The following is a 22,824-nucleotide window of genomic DNA, read 5'->3' as shown; positions in this document are numbered from 1 at the left end:
AGTTACGTTCAAATTGATTCCTGGTTTTGAATGAAAATTGAATAATTTATTGAATAGGACAATCAAATAAGATTTATACAAGAATATACTTCCCAGCATGATAGCAATCATTGTAACACCGTTATCTGGCCCTTAATCCGTGTAGGTAATTAAAATTGACAATTCATTTGTACATTACGTATGCACATGTTTGCATGTAGATGACATCTGAAGGAAGACTAAATAGAATAACTTAATTAAATCATGCTAGAAACTTGATATTTCATTGGCCGAAAGACCTTGATTTGATTGGAAGTGACAGTTTCCTAAAAATAAAAACAATTTTATCCTACGAGTGAGGCTACCAAAATTTATTTACTTATTACAAACTGGAATTGCACGCATTTAGGACTAAATTATGGTAGGTAATACCTATTAAAAGGATATCCAGATATTGTCTTCTTGCGAAACTGCATGCTTGAATTCGACATTTTTATTAGTGATATATTTTCAATGAGAGCAGAGTACATCGGAATAAGATCGTAATCTGTTACCTAGGTAGGTATATGGTAAGTGGCATATAAGTAAGTAAGTACCTGAATTTATTATTTGAATTTCATGATCATACTGTAATATCGATCTTACTTCGACTTGCTCTGAGTAATGAGTTGTACTTACTTTCACTATATCTATTTCTTCTAAGATAACGGTTTGTGCTACCGGCTTGCAAATAAAATAAAAGTAATTTTAGTAAATCTGCGGTTACAAAAATAAAGTCATTGTTAATACATGCATACACCACACACTCAAATTATATTATATTAGTATGTTATTGATCACGCATTTAAAATAAAATCACACCAATGTAGAGATAGCTACAAAACACAAGTGTCTTGAAACACCATTAAAGTACTTAAAGTAAAAACCCCTTTGGAAAATAATACCTACACTTATTTATAATTTACCAAATTAGTCCACGTGTACTAGGTACTAGCATCCTAAAATACTACCAAAGATTGATATATAATTCTGAGTAGGCGTTGGTGTGAATTCACTGCTAGTTAGTCGTAAATGTCAACATTTAGTGAGTCACGCATGTAATAAGCCAAGTCATGCGTAGGGTGAAATGGGACTTACAGAGAGTAGTCCTTTCTTCGATTTTTCGATGAGGGACCCGCGGCGGCCGGAGGGTTCGTCGGAGTTGCTCTTGAGGACGAAGCCGCCGCGCGCCTCGTCCATGCGATGCGTGCGGCGCTCGGTGGGGTCGGGCGTGCCCGCCTCGGCCAGCGAGGACATGGACCCCCGGTGGTCCCGCGCGCCGCCGCGGTAGTGCGACGCCAGCCCGAAGGGCGCGGAGGTCCGCACGCCGTACCCGTGCCGCATGCCGCGCATCCATTGTCCTTGGTATGTTCCTGGAACAGGCAGTGCAAAATATCACTTGTCTGCAGAATGTATTAACCCTGGGCCAACCGGGTCATGTCCCAGGGCGAAAAACTGTTTTGTTTTCTTAACTTAATTAGTACTTTAAATTTTTAGGCTAAGACCCAGGGCGTTCAATTCTTAAATAAGATATTGATTACTGCTTCGCTGAAGCTTCTATTGATTACTGATTTATTGAAGTTGCTAAAATATTTCGGAATTAATGGGAATACGCGCAGCACCCGTATTCATATTCTCCTGAGTGTGACTGCGTAGCCGTCTATGTCCTTTGGACTATCACATTATTCATAAGGCCTCATTTTCATGTAAATGTATCGCATAAACTTGAGGCAGATTCCTACCTACTCGTATGTAAGTTATATTAAATAACTGAACAAGTCGTATAACGTCCGCCCGCCCGTACACTATGAACGAACATTGTCGACTCATAATAGTATTTTATACAATCGTGATATAATACAAAGCTTTTCAGTCAAGTACCATGTTTAGGCCACGAAGCTTGCTGAGTGGCCTAATAGTACGGTACGAGACTGAAAAGCTTTAATTATATCAATATTGTATACAATACTTTTTCTACGAGTCATCATCTTCATCATCAATGGACGGAAATATCATCATTCATGCAAGTTAAAATTAATGTTAATAGAGTCGTTCACCGTTGTATCAACATCGAATTACCTAGCAACCAATTGTTTGTAATAACCGTCTCTGATTGGCCGCGCGACAGATAAAAAAAAATGTGTTTCAGATGCAGGAAAATTTGCCAGGTATTGCAAATTAGTATAGAAATTGTATGAAGTTCTATTTTTGAAATTATTACAGTTCACTAAAGTCAACTATAATGAGCTTATTATAATTGAGTCGGAACTGCCATAGAGTATCCAACACTGAAAAGTTAGCACTTATAGTTTAGTCTGTGGTGTCCTAATTGACAGATTACAGTCGACAAGTAGAAAAATGATTTTAAAAACCATGGCAAGCTGAGTTACAACAGACATTCTCCCACAACTAGAGCATTGCTAATGAAATATTGCCCCAACTTTTGGCGGGAAATTCAAAAAATCTAGGGCTGGTCACACTTGGTATAGTAGGAGATATAGTTTTGATACTAGAAAACATTTTTGTTTTCTGTGCACACTTATATTGAAAATCAATAGAAATTGCTAATATATGTACAGAAATTTGACAAAATCTGTTAGCATTTGACGTATTAACCTAAAAGTTTTACGATGGTTATTAGCATTTAAATATTAATAATTAACGTGTATTACAAGTAGTAATGGGGAATGGATGAAAAAATTAAAAGTGCCTGTTCAAATCCTGGCTCGTACCAATGAGTTTTTCGGAACTTACGTACGAAATATCATTTAATATGTACCACTAGCTTTACGGTGAAGGAAAACATCGTGAGGAAACCTGCATACATCAGCGAAGAAATTCAAAGATTTATGTGAAGTCTCCAACCCGCATTGGGCTAGCGTGGAGACTATATAGCCCGAGCCCTCTCAGACATGAGAGGAGGCCTGTGCCCAGCAGTGGAACGTATATAGGCTAAATTATATTATTTATTTTATTTTTTATATTTTTATATCAAATTACTACTGACCAGTCACTTCACTGATTTCTTCTAAATATTGGTTTTTCGTAAGTAAGTCGTTACGTTCCAATATTTTTATTTTATTAATGCTTTCCAGAGCTTCGAGTTTCTCCTTGTCTTTACACTCTTTTCCTGTTTATGAGATTTAAGTTTTATTATATTCACATACTTAATCAAAGTTATAGGCAAATGTTAGAACTAGTACTTAAAGTATCAAAATATTAATAGAGCACCAACGTACTATATTGTTTACGACTTGTAAACATTGCAGTTTTTCATTATATGCCGCTTCACGTCGACTTCGCTCTTGGTTGTAATTATTTATTAGCTTAAACAGCAAATTGCGGACCTCGCTTGGTATCGTCATTGTTATAATATTTAAGATTTACCCTTAATAACCCGCGAACAATTTGAATAAGTGACATAAATTGACAGCAGACTTTTAGCCTTTTTTTTTAAACCATAGACAATTGGTGATACCACAAGGAAATATCTGTCAACAATATTTTTTTTCTAGCAACTAGCACAAGTTCGAGTAGGTATGTGCAAACCAAAGCACCGAGATATATGTATAATAATTCCTGACATGCAATGGCTATTATAGGTAGTTTCAACTCAGTTGAGGCCACGCACACTATAACACTGTCATGTAATGACAACGAGATTTTGAAATTAGTGTTCTTACCGTGTACCGACTGCAGATTAAACGGTGAATTGCAAGAAAGACCAAAAAGTTTCTATTAACTATTTTGTTAAGAATGACGTCTATAGAACAATTTTCAAACAAAACAGAAAATAAAATATCTCGTATGGGATTAATTAATTGTCAGATTATGATTGTAATATTAATCGTAGAAATCAAAGATAATATGTAATAAATTGCCTTATTTTCTCATCGTAGCTGTTAAAATGGTGTTTACCTATTTTTGTTAAGTTTTAGTTCGAATTAAACACCATATTTAATAACTGTAGTTTTATTTAGTCTCTGCATACACTTTAAATTAATAACACAAACATTGTTTAGCTTTATCTTGTGCACCATCGCAACGGCCACAGAGTAGATACACCATAGACTTATCCATAGATTAAACAATAAGAATAGAGAAAAGGGGATGTACATACATTGTAATTCAACAATTTTTTCATTACTTATTAGCAGACATAGAAGTCGCGGTAGCAATAACGTCAATTAACATAGGGACATCCTTCCGATATAAAATACCTGTATATATATAACTGAATACTTATTTGGAAGTGAAATTTAATATGAGCTATAAAGTTCACCGGATAATTTAATTTAATAAAATAATATCGTTTGTACTTAGCAAAATTTTATTCGTGCCACCGCGACTTCTATGTCTGCTTATTAGATATTTCGTTATCAAACATCTTCAAATATGATTGAAGTAACTGGCACTCGTTAGATCGTAGTCATACCTATTGACAACTGCGTTTTCCAAGAGATATGTACAAATATTTATTCCAATAACAACGTAAACATTGTTTTTTCTGAAACATTAGGTCGTGGTAAAACTTTAAATAGCCAAAGTCGAGACATTGTATTCAACGTATTCCGTCATTTTAGATATAATTTAAGAAATTACGGCCAACCTTTACCTATGAAGGAAATATACAATGTGACGTCTGAAGTAACTGGTGTATCAAAATCAACAGTTCAACGAATCGTAACTGGAGTATTAAAGACACTGGCACTAAAAGCTCGTCACCATCATCAACTGCACAATCCACCACACCGGGACTGAAACGAGAAATACTACCACCAAAAACCAACATTGATTATATTTGATTGCGATGTCATAAAAAGATGCATATACCTCTATAATCAATCCTAACGAATCAGATGAAGATATGCCAAGTGACGGTGGTTTATAAAAGGATTTGTTCATTATTTTTTACTGCTTTTAATACCATTATTGATAAGTATATCAACAAATAATAATGTTTTTCAAAAATATATTAATCGTTTTTTTACATTCACTCATTCATTTCTATCATTCATTTTTTTTGCAATCAGTACTAATCTTCATTTAGCTGTGTGTGTTATCATTCACTTCAACCTCCGTGGAATTACCTATACTGATGTAGAATTCAGTAAGTAGGGATCACCTCCAATGATACGGACGGGACGTGATGCCCTTACTTATAAAATAACCTTTAAAATACAAAAATACCCCTACTAAACTTCTTCAATTTAACACCGAAGATCAAATTAGTGATGTGCTGTTCTCGAGAAATTTCCCTAAGTAGGGAATATTCCATATGGTAATTTCCTTCCATAGCAGGACAAATTATGACTATAAAAAATATTTAAAAAGACCCTATCGGTACCCACAATTAAAAGTCCCTGCAAAGAAAGCTGCACTCAGAAATACACGGTGTAGAAAACGTTACAAAATAGTTAGGTAAAGTATATTAGACAGCCAACGTCTTAAACTATTATTAAAAACAGAATACGCCTGTTTGGCAATAGTTAGTTTGGCAGCCAAAAGGTTAATGACTGCTCGAAAAAGTCGTCGTAAGACGATCACGTTCTAAAAATTGAATCAAAAACCACTCACAATTTAAAATAGGGATTCGGTTTTATTCTTGTCCCATTCACTTAACAGCATATCTACTTACATACATACAATCACGCCTGTATCCCATAAAGGGGTAGGCAGAGCACATGAACTACTCAAGTTTCAGTGCCACTCTTGGCAAAAAGAGGTTGAAAGAAAACTAAAATCTACTTTTAGTAAGTAATTATAGGGTAACAACCACGTTAGTAAATGTAATTATTTAGAATCTTGTACGTCCAATGGATTATCGACTCTATCGTCTACGAGTATATCTAGAGCTAGTTAGAAATCAAATATTTAATAATTAGATTTAAAATCAAATAATTAATGAAGTGAAAAACTATTTCAGACGACTAACGACCCCGTAGATAAATGAAATCTTTAGCAATGATCTTTGTCATATAATATAATTGTGTTCTTTGTTCACCTACTAACACGTTTATTTGTTGGCCAGATTTGGAAATTTGGAATACAGGGTGTATTTTGTACTCGGTTACTCGTAGTTTGGTAGCGAAATTATATTAAATAGTACATTACATCAGAGGCCGGGAAAATGAGGATTTCCGGCTAAGTGGGTATATACGGATAGGGATACGAGGCCGGGAATCCGTTTTCACGCCGAGGCATGTATAGTGCTTTTCTCAAACATACAATGAAATTAAAAAAAATGCTCTAAAGGACAATATTTTATAAAAAAAAAGTTACTTTGCAATAAAAAATAATATGAAATCCCTTTACAGTCCTCTCGAGTTGTTGCGCCCAAAAAGCGATACTTCCCAGCCCATTTTAACGAACGTTTATTACTAGATTCACCTACTATTATCAATTTTAAAGCAGTCAATTTGACTTTATTCAAGGTCAAATTACTTTACCCACTAGTGGATAAAATGCGTTTTTACCCGCTGGTATTAAAGGACAAAACACGTGTTTCCGAGCTAGTGAGGGGAAAACAATATTTCATTGCATGTTTGAGAAAAATAGTTTTTAATGGGAGGTGTCCATTGATGTAATTAAAACAGATTTTTTTCCAGTTCCAACGGTCACCCTCGTTAACTACAAATGCTGTAAAGGGTTCGAAACGTCGGGATATATTGTAAATTCATTATAAGTTTTATTTCATGAGTAACTAATGTAACTATCGCGCAAACCGAAGACAATAATTATTTTCTAAATGTGTCGCTTAACTTCAAACTTGGGTAAATCTATTCTGCTTAGGTTGAATACATATATAAAAAAAATGAAATGAATCTGAAAGATAATCAACCGTAATTAATTATAGCAGAATGGATTTACCCAATTTTGAAGTTAAGCGACGCAAATGTCAACATGCCTTGTGATTTTTTTTTATAAAGAATCGATTAACTCGACCAAACAATTGTTTTTTTACGAACAATCTGATTAATAGGTAGGTATATTGATAGTTTAATTTGCGAGTGGGATATAAATGATTATATTATAATTATGTATATTGTAGAGAATTGGCTCGCCGAGCCGATTCCGCAATGAAATTGTGTATAGGTGGACGCTAGATGAGACTTTTTTTTTCTGATTCCATTAGGTAGTAGGCTACTTGCCTCCTAGTCAAATCAGCTTCTTTTTAAGAACTGTCAAAACGAATTTGAACGACTAATATGGAATTAATATGAAATCAAATTAAGTGACGTCACGGTCAATTCAGTTAAGTACTTTATAGATTTCAACCTGACTTATTAAATAGAAATTGGAGTTAAAAATAACTTCTGTCTATGTTTTTCTTATAATTATCTGGTGTTTTATTTCGTGTTCGTTTAGTTGTTGTTTATACTTACTATGCTATTTCCTGTATTGAGGTGAGAAATAAAGAGAATTTGTATTGTATTGTACGTATATTAAGAGAAAACTCTTACGTGAAAGCACTCTACGTACATTAGATTAATGACATTATTTACATTTGGCAGGTGTCATTTTATCATTATTATCAATTAGCTTTTAATTCACTCGTAGATAATGTCGCCTGTTAACAAACCACTAGCCTCGCGGGACAGACTCGTCGAGGATATTACTGATAGTAGCTTTTAGTGATAATAGCCGCCCTTGACCAATAGCAAACAACTTTAGATGGACCATAATTGGGCTTGTTAATTAATTGGATTTAGGGCAAGTCGACCTTTTTAATCCCATTTCATGTCATATTAGAGCTATGGAGACTATTGAGAAAGCGGTCAATGCCACTTTATACAGTGCAGCACGGGAAGCATGATCGCGCGATAGACGATAAAATAGCAAGCTGTCCCTATCGCACTATTTGTAAGTGCGGTAGGGATGGCCTGATATTTTATCGTCTATCGTGCGACCTTGCTTCCCGTGCTGTTTATGAAAGTCTATAACTAACCTAACCTAACCACAAAATTAAAATTTTTAAAAAACCCCCGACATAGTGGACCGATTTTCATGAAACATGGCTAAGAACAATCCCGACTAATTCAGCTTTCAAACAAAAAAAAACGAAATCTAAATCAGTTCATCCGTTCGGGAGCTACGATGCCACAGACAGACAGACAAACAGACAGACACGTCAAACTTATAACACCCCGTTGTTTTTGCATAGGGGTTAAAAAGCAAAGTAAATACAAGTTTTTCAAAGTAACGTACAGAGGAATGCGGAATTGCGCTTCTCTAAATAGTAACATTTTGTTTATGTGCCTCACATCCTGCCATTTGGCTTGCTTTGTGATTGGGTAATACCAATTATGATTGTGATTTATGAAGGTCTTTATCGTGATTTTTATTGTACGCGCTGGTCTAAACGAGTGGTCGACATTGTAAGACGGGCGGCGGCAAGCGTGCCTGGCTATATATAACACGAGGGCCGCGAACCGGGGCGGCTGCACCGCCGCGCCGGCCGACGCCGCTCCGACTTCTTTCCTACCTACCACTTATTAAACCAAAAAGCTTTTAGCTGTTATAGTCGTGCTCTATTTTACTATCTCGGAGTTCGCTTACACAGAAATGGGTAAGGTTAGTTTTAACTCGTCTGTCGGCACAAGAGTATTTATATTTAAATGAATATAATATCAGTGTTTGTCATACAACCGTACCTATGGCTCTACAGTTACCAATTAGCCACCTCGCTTTGTGTCGAATCCGGTAATAAAGTACCTATATTTCCGGATTCAACATTGAGAAAGCCAGTTTAGTAGGCCTACGCAAACCTACAGTTGATAAACATTGGAGTGGACACCGCTACTTTCATAGACATAATGTCGTAACTACACCAAGTAATTACTAATCAGCATGAACCTACTCATTGCATTTAATTTGGCACAAAATAGGCAAGAAAACCGATGAAAAACTCGCACATCTGTTAGGAAATTCTATAATGGGGACTAAGGAGATGACGTCAGCTCGGCTGCCGCGGTCATCGTCTAATTTTCGATTGCCAAAAACCGCGAAACCATAGCAACGATGCAATAGAGTACAAGTAGAGTTTGATAGTTTAAGAGATTTAACTGTTACATACGAAATTAAAAATTATTATCATTATGTACAGTTAATAATACTAACGTTATTTTATTACTTTACTATTAGGCTGTGAATTATATTTTAGGGAGTCGTCAGTAAATGAAGGAATTCAAAAATGTCTGTTTATTTACATTTTTTATGTAATGTTTGCATGAAGCTCTCATTTCACAATTAAACTGATCACTCAAAGCTTTTATGTGGACTTGCTTCATCGCATTGAAAGCCTGCTCACATCTGCGCTCTTTTATAGAGGTTATTGGCATAATGGATGGAGGAGAGTAGGTATATACGAGTACGTAACAGTAACCTTGTGAATGGCCCCTTCTACGTGCGGCGGGACATGAATGGAGCATTTCGTGCTAGGGCAACATTCTGGCCGGATGAGCTACGTATCAAGTATTTTGGTGACTAACGCGACAAAGATGTCATAAATACGTAGGTTGCTTGCGAATTTATGAATGACTTTCCTATACCTTAACCTGATCGTGAGTCATCTTGGTGAGAATTGCGTGACGTGAAATATCTTTTAGTTGTTTCAAGGCTGAATTAATCCTAATTAGTTTCCAGACACATTGAGTTGGCACGAATGCCACGATATGCCAAGAAAATAATAGAATGGCGATATTTCTCAATTCGAGGTTTCGAGTTGGCCGAGTCGGTGTGTCGCGGGCGCACGTGTGATGAGAGGCTGACTTCTGACCAAATTAGTTCATCGATAGATGTAGCATGCAACTTTATTGTAGGAATTAACTAGGACGATTCGTTCTGGCTGCGTAGACAATATGCCAATCGTTATCGCTCCATACCGTGTATTTTTGTACTATTTCTGGAAATGTTTGAGTACTTACTAATTATATACTAACGAGATTACAGTAGAAAGAACTTCTATTTAGCTATGTGCAATTTTCAAAATTATCCCGTCGTCGAAGTAACCCCTGTACAAAGCTATGTAGCCATAGCTAGTTACAGTTGCTGCACATATCAATCTTAAAAGCTCTATGTAAAGTTCCTAATAATAACTTTAAATAACCTCAACTTTGAACAACCGCATACAGATAGTAGGTATGATGTATGACTCCTCAAGTCCTCATTAATAAGCCTGACAATATCAAAGCGATTCAGACGATACATGTCAACAGCGGTTCGCTGAAACGTAGTGATTATATTCCCTTTGGTTCGCTTTATTACTTCCATGTTTCATCAGTTTGACAAAATTTGACTAGGCACCTCAATTAAATTCGATAACTTGTCAACCTTGACCTATGTTCCGACTTTTGAAGTTAAGACTTTGTTAATACATTTTCCTCTAAGATCAAACAAAACCAACAATTTGAAGTTGACATTTGATATATTATCGATACCACCCTCACTTACATCTACCGGCAAATTAATAGTAGATAAATAAAATAAAATATAAAGCTTCAAGCTTCTTATTTTGTTATCGTTAGAATCAGCCGGTAAAGGGATATTAGTCCCTACCCTACAGTACCAAATAGTACAAATATCTTCAAATAGTTATTTCATGATATAATTTCTAACCAGAAACTTATTCAATGTTCTAATGCCAACACATGCTCCGAATCGTATCGTAGACCCTCTATCCATCTCCCAAATTAGTGTGACCGAGTCAGTTGTGACTTTTTCGCTACGAACTCGGAAGCTTTTCCAAGCGAGCTGAGTATCACGTTGGCTACGTACAGTCGTCGGCATAAAGAAGTGATTTCTGTATCTTGTCAATGTCATTGTCATTGTCAAACGATTAAAAGCGACAAGGTACAGAAATCATCACTTCTTTATGCCGATGACTGTACCCAGTGTGTGTAGCCGAATGCGCAAACGCTCACGATAATATCAGTTTCGTAGCTATATATCTCTATCGCTCTTGCGTATTGGCGCGACAGAGCTAGACTGCATTTCTGCCGACGTCTGGCGTCATCGTTTGCCATTCGGCTACGCCGGCTGCTCGAAAAAGATTCTTGATCAGATGAAAGCCAACTTTGAGAGCAACAGAGGGGCATTCCACGAGAATGTCGCTTACGACATTCAATTCTTCTAACACTTCTAAAGACGCTAAGAAAGCGAACTTGTGTCTGACAACCTTCATGACTTGGTTAACCAATTGACAGATTTTCTCGAGGTTTACGGATTTGATTGATATAGCTGCCATACAAGGCAAAAGCATGTCGTAAGCGACTTTCTCGTGGAATGCCAATACAAAGTAAATTTTGGAAAATATTATTTTCATGCAAAAACCATAAAACTCAGCAAATGTCATCAGACTTTGATAGCAGGTACGCTTACGTACAGTATAAAAAGCCTTATGGGTAAAACAATCTGACTCTGACCTAGTTTCAGTCCCCTTTCTGCACGCATGACTCATTTTCACGTAGTAATAACTATTAGCCTTAGCAACTGAAATAAAGGTAGAGATGCTGACTAAAAAAGATTTTATGAATTTATGTGAATCTTAGTGCAATCGAGATTATTTTATTCTACTTACTTATATACATATTTTACTAAACAAATCTAGTTCTTAGTTATTTTTAACCGCCGCTCCCAAATCTCAAGGAAGGTGGTTCTCAATTCGTCTGTATTTTTTTTTATCTCCGTCGTTAATGGATCGATTTTGATTTTTTTTTGATCGAATGTAGTAAATAAAAATGGGACCAATCTGTATATATGCATACAGATTGGTCCCATTTTATCAGAACCCGGTTTTGATGATGGTATCCTGGAGAAATCGAGGGAACTCCTCAAATCTGAAAGGCATACATATGGTGATTTTTGTGTTTTTATAAGAACGGCATGCATTTACGTACAGAACAGTGACATTTGGTGCAGTGGAACTGCTGATGATGGTCAGAACGGGTCTCCTCAAATCTGAACGGCACGCTTATAATGACTTTGGTATTTTTATAAGAACAGCTTGCGTTTACGTTCAGAACAGTGACATTTGGTGCAGTGGAACTTCTGATGATGATTCAGAACGGAACTCCTCAAATATGAACGGCACACTCATAGTGACTTTCGTATTTTTATAGGAACAGCATGCATTTAAGTTCAGAACAGTCAGATTTATTTGTTAGGAGATTTGTTCTTTTTGTTATGCTTACATATTGAGTTTTCAAATTTTGTCAAGCTCGATTTCTTATAATCGGATATCGGATTCACGAGGAACTGAGGAAACTCTTCAAACCTTAACGGTATACGTATATTCATTTCTGTTTCCATCAAATAATCAAAGATTTACATTAAAAGCAGTTTTAAAACATACCTACACATTTCTACTTAATCCAACATTCGGAAGTACCTTTCACCAGAACCCCAAAAGCGGTGGTTTTTTTTCTTAAAAAATATTTATTTTAGATTATTTATAGATTGGCTTAATATCCAAACACCTGCGATGATGATATGCGATATGATTTTCTTTTATTTCTTTGAGCTGCCAAGAATGGATTAAATACCTTAGGAATAATGCACGTCTGTAAATATTACTATTATGGATAAGGTACAGCGGGGCAAATCTCGACTTGGGGGCAATTGTAACTGATCCGTTTCTTCCATTATTACGAAACCATTAAGTTGAGTTCTACATATATCCACTGAACACGCGTGTCATATTTAACCAGTAGACAGACGGACAGAGTCGCACCATAAGGATTCCTGTTTGTACCTTTCTGGTACGGAACTCGAAATTGTCCGGCTGTACCTTAAGACGATACGGTAGGGGTCAATTCTCCATACAAACGCTCTCGACTATTTCCTCCCTGGTTTTTGAAGATAGAGCAATGATTTTTTCAACACAGATTGTAATTATTTTTATCTGTGTCGGACCGTTTTGATTTTTTTGATATTCTGCTTTTTAAAAAGTCTAGAGCCAATCAAAAATTTCCAAAAACGACCTTTTTCATTGTGGCGCAAAAAAAGGTGTGATACTCAAGATTGGTAACAATTAACCAAAAAAGCTAAACAGTCCGACATAGATTATTTAATTGTTATTCAGATTCACAAATTTCGTTCCGTTTGATTAAGTTTTGAAGGAGGAAAGAGTCGAGAGCGGAACCTCGATTTTAATTTTTTTTTTTTAAATATCTTTTGACTGAGTTGTTCTTAATGAACATTTTTTTTGCGATAAATCTAGTTAATAACACTTGTATATTTAACTAAAATTCCAAAGTTGAAAGGGGGGCTCCTTTCCATTTTAGCATTTTCGCTACCGTATCCTCTTAATAAAATTTGACATTACTCGCAGTTATTTAATGCCAGAAAGTGTACATAAGTAGTTTTTTTCACCACACCAACTGATTTGATTTTTCACAAACTGATAAGAATGTTGCATTGTATCCACAAGAGTGGAAAGTAGGTAATTTCATGCTATAATTTTAACTTGATGTCCAAAGCTGGCTGGTAGAATTGACCTATAAATGATAAGGTTCAATCATAAATTGACTGATTTGATTTAGTTTATTGTTTTACACGGTTTTACAATTAGTAAAATACAAACTCGTGTCAGTGTGGTAGTTTGCAAAATTTGTTTGGTTTCGATGGCTTTATAATAATCTAGCCATATCTAAGACATAACCCAAGGCGATAGATAAAGTATACAGCACGCGTGTGCTTTAAATTTAGAGCTTCTTAGACATAACGACAAAAACAGTTATCTAGAGTTTTGTCATGTTAATCCGTCTGACCGTAGGTATGTCACAGACAATTTTCTCAGAAATCGATACTAATATTATAAATGGGAAAGTGTGTGTGTTTGTTTGTTTGTCCGTCTTTCACGACAAAACGGAGTGACGAATTGACGTGATTTTTTTAAGTGGAGATGTAAAATACCCTATAATGGACGGTGATGCCATTATGGACAAAAAAACACAAATCCTTAAAAATAAGTATCTAAAATTAGTTTCTAAAAACTGACGGCAATGTACCATAAACTAGAGTTGTAGAGCTGTTTAATTTTAAAGTTTCATTTAATTCAGTTATTTCTGAAGGATTTGGCGGCAAGATAAAAGTCATCAGTTTACTGAAAAAAATATCAAGACGAATTCTTAGTAATGTTGCTAAGAGAGTTGAGTTCATGTATAAAATAATAAAAAAAAATACTCGCTGTAGCTTGAATGAGTTTTACTTACTGCATTAAGCATGAGATAAGGTATAAAACATACTAGTTTGTTGCTCCAAAGATATAAAGAAATAGCGTTATTTTGCGAGTGTCCATTACTGGAACCGGAAAACTGCGTACCTCCTGTGTTGGACAAGGAACAATTTATAAAACCAAAATTTACAAGAAACAATCCTATGTTAAAATAACCCAAACTAATTTTATTTATGGTATATAAAATTGACTAATTGAGTATCAGTTGGCTTTAAAAGTAAAATTTTAAATTTATTTCACTGTCCATAATGGGGGATCCATTACTGGAGAACTGCCGTCCATAATTGGAGAAAAAACACCTAGTTTTAATTTGTTAACTATGAAAAAACCAATAGGAGTATCTATTCTGCAATACGCTTGAAATGTAAAATAAGGATAGGACATTCAAGATTTAATACGCTTAGCGGTAGTATTTTTACATTTATCAGTGAAATATCAAAAACAGGCGAATTTTTTTCTTAAACTGACCATGATTGGGTCCGTTACCTTAGTTGAAGGGATGGAGAGTGACATAGGCTACTTTTTGTCTCTTTCTAACGCGAGCGAAGCCGCGAGAAAAAGCTAGGATAAACATAAATATACTTCTCGGGATTTTTCAGATAGGTAATTGATTACGACGGTACATTCCATTCGCCAGCCAATTCTTTGCTCAATTCCCTGCTCGGTTACTACAACAACAAACCATAAAAAGTCTCCAGTTTGTAAGACTTTCGCAAGGACTTCAGTTTACAACGAAGTTTGTAATGGCAATTATTTCGTAATGAAGCCTAATTTTCATACCGCCGTTTGTAAAAATAAAATAAATCTGTTCGTTTGGCAGTAGATACCAAATTCTTCCAGGAGTATGACGGTCAACACATGTTTATTCCGTCATTCCGGGCTTTGGCTATCGGACTTATTTATAGTTATCATCAAGGATTTATCTGTAGACCGTGGTCCGGGTTAGCAATGCACATTCGAGTATATTGAACTTACGAGATGAATATGGCGCCGGTAGCCATTCTGCCATCCTACCGACTGCGCCATGTCAGAAGATACATAAACTACTATTACCAAGCAGAAACTACTTTATTCATTTATAGCGTAGGCTATCTATATTATGACTATTAAAATTATCTACCGATCTGACTTGCTGCGTATACAAGATCATTTCATGATAGAAAGAGATAGATCGATTTTTGACCAGCAAGTTAATAGGGCCGATTCTTTTTGTAGGTTGCCTGGGCTCGGGCTTAGGAGACGAAGAGGGCTCGGAAAAATTTAGGGGACCCCTGGAATTCCAAGTGTCTAGGAGGCCCTAGGTCTAAAAATTCTAGCCTAACTAGAACGCAATACTAAATATCACATCCAATTCAACACATATAACGTATTCGTACATATCCTAATAAGCTAAACTGAAACACCAATCTTTTTAATATTTTATTCAGGTACGTAAATAATGAAACAGAAGAAATTTGAAATTGGTAGATTCTTATAATTCTTATAAATATGAAGTGCTTCGCTATTCTAAGAATATTTTGTCGGTACTGTTGTGACTTTGTAGTCTTTCAAAATAAGTAAGTTAAGATCTTTTGAAATACTTAGGTAAAGTATTTTTTAGATTAGAAATTTCCCAGGGACAAACGTAGCAAAAATTAACTTTTTCTTACGCAATACTTTTTGGTTATTTATGTACGATAACATATAAACAATATAAGTCAGCATATTAACTCAAATATAATAAATTAATATTAGGAGGACTTTTTAAGAGGGGTTTCATGTGAAAAATAGTGAAATCGCAACCGAGCGCTTAATCATACCGTGTGTGGTATCAAATTAAAGAGCTTTCCGAGTAGTTTACAAATATATAGCATATTATAGGACTTTTTCTACTTAGTCTAACAAAATATGAGAAAATGTCCAGAAGTGGCAATAATTGTGACGGGGAACGCTCGTTTTCAAAAAATTGCCAAAAATATATAATAGAAACTTATAATCACTAAGGCATAAGAGCAATTTTAGTAAACGTTGTAGATTAATTTTGTACGAAAATAACTCCGATGTGATGTAGATTTTCAAAGAAATTGTCACTTAATTTTAGGTAATTTCTGAAAAAAATTGAATTCGTCTTAGCCTTGTTTACTCTTTTTTAAAACCTTATAATAAAAATGTAGTCTGAGAAGTTTATAGTACAGGATATACGTATTATAAATTTACTAGTTTCAGTATTCCAAATTGTCCAAATTTTACAAATAAGATCGACTAATCCAGCGCTATACGCGGGTTTTCCTAAACGTGCATCAGAGAAAATATCATAATTAATTTACTGAGTTAATTTTATAAAATCCAGTCTGATAAGCATCAAGATGATGAAGATGCTCTAATTGAAACTTGAATTAAATATAATTATCTATTGGATAACGGAAAGTGTAGTATTTCACCGCAATCAATCAACTATCAATTTTACATTATTTTGACATTTTTCTCGAAAGCAGCCTTAAGTTTACCTGACAATTTGTATTGTCCAAAGATTGAGTAAATACTAAGAAAGATTGACGTTATACCGAATCAAGCTTTATCGTTGGCCACGCTCGCGTGTCTACATTCTCAAAAATTTAAGCTACCCAGAGCAAGGGGTCATTGCATTTTGTGACACAATTTACACCCATCGCTCAATTATTTATCCTATGATTTCTAAAGGTATATAACATTTATTGTGTAGGTATAATATCAAAGATAATGGAGTATCATTATAGGCTTATTATCAATGTACATTTTGCAGTCATATTAATGATATGTGTTAAAATGATTATATATATGAATTAGTGTATCCCTTCGAAATTAGCATACCTACATTTTTCTGAGGTACGTTTTTTCCTAGGCTTTAGAAAAATTAGACACCTCCAGAGGTGAAAAACGGATCGAATGTTTTGGCCATCCGGGCTAGTGATTTGGACCCCTGGGGTACTCCGCCACCTTTTTCTTATATATATATTACGTCTTTATTCAGTTTATAATTATACGAAATCAAATCCTTTAGTAATAAATGATACTCACCGCCATCAGCGTAAGTCTCAGAGCCGTATCCGTCCTGCAGCCCGTTGGCCCAGGTGCCCTCGTACTTGGCGTTGCTGGTGGTGCTCTGGCGTACGCCGTACCGGCCCTTGTAGCCCTGCGTCCACTCGCCGCGGTACAGCCACCGCCCCCGCGTCTCCACGCCCAGCCCGTGCCGCTTGCCGTTCTGCCATTGCCCCTCGAACGAACTCCCGCTGGGAAAGAAAAACAAAAGTCAGTAGGTGTTGGTGTGAAATGTAAAACTTACGAACAGGCAGTACCGGCCTGAGCATTCAATCAGGATAGAGCGAAATTAAAAAAAAAAAGAGATACCTAATTTACAGTCCTCTCGAGTTGTTACGCCCAAAAGCGCAGCTGTTTCATGTTTGAGAAAAAACTTTTTCACTACTTACATTTTACACCGTATTTTTATTGAATTCCGTTACCTTCGGCATATAGCTAGGTCCATTACAGGAAACAGAATGGCATAGTTAGTTTTCTCAAATTCGTATTTTTTTCTAAAGTTTTATGTTTAGTCTTAGTTTTTAATGTGTAAACTTGTTCAAATGATTTATATAATACCAAATAAAATTCTTACTGAAACAAACAATGTATTTAAAAAGCCTTCACATTTCACATTTAGGAGAACTTGGTAAAACATGCATTTTCCTAATTGGTAGGTAATAATTTTTTAGCTTGCATAATCATGTGCAATGTAGACGGCTCATAGAAATTTACACGAATGATGACGCAAATGCTATATAATTTCTTTGTTTTATTCTAACATTCTAAATACATATGCTAAGAAAACGGCTACGAATTTTATATGGATATTTTAACAGTGCAGTAAAGCTTCTCTAAGGTCAATTCACCTTTACTTGTCCAATCATGTAAACAAACACTGCTGGAAAACATTTTCTCATTTTTCTCTGTAATTACACATTAATCATCACTTAAAATGTTATATATTATATACTTAAAGAAACGCACAAAGTATTGAAATCAATCAAAAAACCATTGAAAAATATCATTTCTAAAAATATTTTCATCAATAATTGCAATGACGAACGGATGACATCAAAAACCCCTGACATTACGAAGTCTAGGTTGTCTACGAATCGTAATGTTGGGATGACAAACGATCGATATTAACATTTGAGTTTGTATAGCTTGGAAAAAATGCGTTGATAGTGACTACAATAATTTATCAGATTTTTTTAACCGACTACATTACGTTGTGAAATGAAATGAAATGGAAATAAATGAAATGAAATGAAATATGAAATGAAATGAAATATTTATTTTCCAAGTAGGCATATTACAATGCGCTTATGAACGTCAAATAAAGCTACGCCGGCTCTAACCCTACGCCTCAGCCTCGAGAAGATTTCAGTCCCCCCTCAGTTGGAGGGGGGTATCCACTATGGGACCGGCAAGAAACTCGGCGGGCCACTTCTTTTCAAAACATTACATCTTATAATTAACATGCATTAAAAAACGAGATACAATTTAATCAGCAAAAGTATTCATAAAAAAAAAAGAAATATTAAATTAACAGACTAGGTACCTACTCTATGGAAATTCATTTCAATAAATTATACAAAGTACAAAGCTACTATGATTAATAAGAGATTTTAGAGATGTATAGTCTCTAAGTGTTAAAGTACATAAAAAAAAAAGAAAAAATATACATGATGAAAACAAAAAAAAACGAACTGATACAAATAAAAGATAACTAAAATAACTTTAGAGTTGTAAAAGACTCTTGATGTCACAACTAAAGAAAAAAATAGATATACTTAATCTACTTTTTTCCTTGGAGATGTATATGGTCTCCAAGAGTCAGAAAGAAAATAAACAAACAAGGACCGAACAGAGTGCCTCAATGTAATCAAAATTAATGTTACAATCTAATAGTTATAGCCCCTATTAGCAGAAACAGACCGGTCTTCACAAACAGCACCCGTTCACGAGTATGGCGCGTATCTCAGCCATCGCCTCCTCAACCTATATTCGGGAAGGTGGCGACCCGATCAACGACGCCACCGTAAGCAAAGACTTTTAAGCGAGCATGACATGTTCAAGCTGTCCGGGCTGTATTAAATATTCAAATAATAAGTCAATACCGTATACCTAGATGTAAGACACAACATTCCGTGCTTGTATGTTACATAGCTTAAATTGACTTAACTGAAACAAGATCTTGGGAGATGTAAAAGGTCCCCACAGTCAATTATAATTAATGGGATATAATAAAAAATAAAAATTTGGAGGTGTAAAGGCTCTCCAAGTGTCAAAGTACTAGAAATAAAAATGCGTATGAAATACAAATTTCACGTCAGGAGACTGTTAAGCTAGCAATCTCCAACTAATTCTACAGAATACATAACTAGTATGTACTCAACAAGTCAATATATACAAAATTATAATATACAATAAATAAGGAACAATATTTTGAACAGCCAGTTTTATTTGCTACCCTTTCTTTACAATAAATATTTAACTATCAGTATATTTTGATATTTGTTGTTGTAAATGTTAATCCTAGGTATTATGAAGTGAATACTGAACTAGCTTTTTTTACAGGATTGTTGCAAATGGGACGAAAAATAATTTAATTTTGGTTTTAACATAGATATTGTGTGACGTAAAATTGAAAATCCTCTGATGACGTCAGCAGTGAAATTATCGTTAATACATCATTTTATTGACACTTCCAATCATATTTGACGTTTCGTTTGTTTACATTATTGGACAAGTAAGGATGAACTGACTTTATACAGTGTGTTACCAACAAGTGGGTTTTTTTAAAGGAACGTAATCTTACATAGTTAAATAAATAAATAAATATAATAATAAATAAATAAATATTGGGGACACCTTACACAGATCAACTTAGCCCCAAACTAAGCAAAGCTTGTAGTATGAGTGCTAATTAAGCGACGATATACATACGTAAATAGATAAATACATACTTAGAAAACATCCATGACTCAGGAACAAATATCTGTGCTCATCACACAAATAAATGCCCTTACTGGGATTCGAACCCAGGACCGCGGCTTACCGACTGAGCCAGACCGGTCGTCGAGTCGAGTTATTTAACTTAACCATGCCCTTAATTTAATTAATAATTAAAAATTTTGACTTTATAAACTTTCTAACAATTTTTTTATTGCCAGCAATGTACAGCACACACACTGTGTGAGCGATGTGAGTAATGACAATTATTTTTATTTTTTAATTTAAATTATTTATTCAATAAAAATGAGACAGTATTTTTACATTACACTTTCCGCCAAACTGTAGAACAGTTTGTTGGCAGGAATAGGCTCCCTTTCATCACATTACTGTTGTTTCACTTAGGTGCTAAAGTGTTAGTACAAGTTACAAACATAGTTAGTTACTTAATACTACTTACTAAAGTATTTTATTTTAATTACGTATTTAACTAGAGTTACTATCAGTTTCAAATTGTTTCAACATAAACTTTTTTAATTTTATAATAATATAATAAGAAGTGCACTCGTTATATTGGATGTTGGGATGTTGGAGAATATATATTTCAGTTACTTTAAATAACTATGATTTGCTGATATGTGCAAACGTCGATTGCTAAATGACTGTATTATTATTGGTATTAATAAAGGTCCGGGTGGTGGTAACACACTGTATACCCTATCCATACTAATATTATAAATGGGAAAGTGTGTGTGTCTGTTTCTTTGTCCGCCTTTCACGGCAAAACGGAGCGACAAATTGACGTGATTTTTTAAGTGGAGATAATTGAAGGGATGGAGAGTGACATAGGCTACTTTTTGTCTCTTTCTAACGCGAGCGAAGCCGCGGGCAAAAGCTAGTACTATATATTTTTTATTTGAATAAATTTTGTTAGACATTAGTGTAATTAGATTAGATAATACAAATACAAGGTGTTTATTTAGCTGTTTTTTTTTTAATAAAAAAATAAATGTCAAATTACGAGATTAATATATATTGGTCATATTAGGCAACTTTTAGAGCGTTACCGATATCGGATTGGATAATGTGAAAATGCTCTTACTGCGTTATTGACCCCAAAAGCACGAAAGATTTACTCTCAGTCACAATGTCAAGGTCATCACAGGCAAAATGTATTAAACGAGGCAATGTATTTTCGAGGTTGGTCCCGTTGTTAGTATCTCAGTATGGCATATATATTATTGTATACACCGTGTTTTTATTCGTTAGTCTCGTTAACAGCATTCATCTGGTATATCGCTTTTTGGTAAATTTTAAAAATTATAGTTTTTTAATGTTCATACAATAGTGAATGACTTGTTCTACCATTTTTTTAAATAACTCGATAACAGTAAGCGTTAAGACACTATTACTCTTAGAGAAATTCATTGTAATTGACCTAAAGAGCTTTCCTAAAGTTAATGGATATTAATAAAAACAAGTTGCATTTATCCTTGTATTATTGCAAGTGATTAAATAAACACGCTGTATAACTTCGTGATATCAGATATTCAGTAAAACATACACATGTATTACATTGTATGTATACCAACATAAAATTTCTTTCTGCTTTTATTAGTTGCGGCAAGATAATGGAGTGGTCTGTTCGCCGGAACGTCGGAACAAGCGAGCTTAACCTCTATTTATATCGCGCCGTTACACATTCTGCGGCGTAACTGAATATTACAAGTTATATCAACAGACTTCAGTTGTAAAAGGTAGCCTTGAGTCCACTGACGGGGACGAGTCGCTAAACTAATTATTGTACAGTCGAGCTCGTTTATTTGTTTCTTTTTTACCCCTGACGCAAAAACGACGGGTGTTATAAGTTTGACGTGTCTGTCTGTTTGTCTGTCTGTGTGTGTGTCTGTCTGTGGCATCGTAGCTCCGGAATGGAGGAACCGATTTAGATTTAGTATTTTTGTTTGAAAGCTGAGTTAGTGCGTTTTCACATCATCCGATCCGATATCGGATGTCGCAAGGATTTATTCAAAGGCAAAAATCAAATATGGCTGCTTAAATGTATGGGATATCGGTCTTATATCTGATATCGGATCGGATAATGTGAAACACACTTAGTTGGGACTCGCGAGTGTTATTGGGTATGTTTCATAAAACAAAATAAAAATCAGTCTACTATGTCGGGGGTTTTTTTTTTCATAACTTTAATATTGTGGTTAGGTTATTGTGTGTGGATGACATATTTAGGGCCACTTGCATCAACCACAGTTAAGAGAAAGCTTAACAACAGTTAACAGATTAACGTCACATAGTCTATGAAAATTCCCATACAAAAAAATACGAACACTAAACTCGGTATGAGACGATTTGGTGCCACCGACCCTTAGTGCGTTTTCATATTATCCGATCCGATATCGGATGTCGGAAGGATTTCAAAGGCAAAAATCAAATATGGCTGCTTTAATGTATGGGATATCGGTCCTACATCCGATATCGGATCGGATAATGTGAAAACGCACTTACACGAATAAAAATGTTTGAACATGTTTTTACGTCATCATGTAAATCTCATCATA

At 35.0% G+C, this 22,824-nt stretch overlaps 1 protein-coding gene across 2 annotated transcripts in view; it reads right to left on the bottom strand.

The window, feature by feature from the left end:
* The window catches only part of LOC125226895 (uncharacterized protein DKFZp434B061-like), a 41,396-nt gene that overhangs the window by 2,168 nt on the left and 16,404 nt on the right, over positions 1-22,824 (bottom strand). For both annotated transcript variants that reach the window (XM_048131063.1, XM_048131062.1), the window contains exons 2-3: positions 17,291-17,502; positions 1,117-1,391 (exon numbers count right to left, since the gene is read on the bottom strand). In XM_048131063.1, coding sequence (XP_047987020.1) covers positions 1,117-1,391; positions 17,291-17,502 — 487 coding nt within the window. The remainder of the gene's footprint in view (positions 1-1,116; positions 1,392-17,290; positions 17,503-22,824) is intronic.

This window comes from Leguminivora glycinivorella, chromosome 6, assembly GCF_023078275.1.
Source record: "Leguminivora glycinivorella isolate SPB_JAAS2020 chromosome 6, LegGlyc_1.1, whole genome shotgun sequence".
Classification (NCBI taxonomy): Eukaryota; Metazoa; Arthropoda; class Insecta; order Lepidoptera; family Tortricidae; genus Leguminivora; species Leguminivora glycinivorella.
The sequence above is the reverse complement of the archived record's forward strand: the minus strand, read 5'-3'. Positions and strand labels throughout refer to the sequence as shown.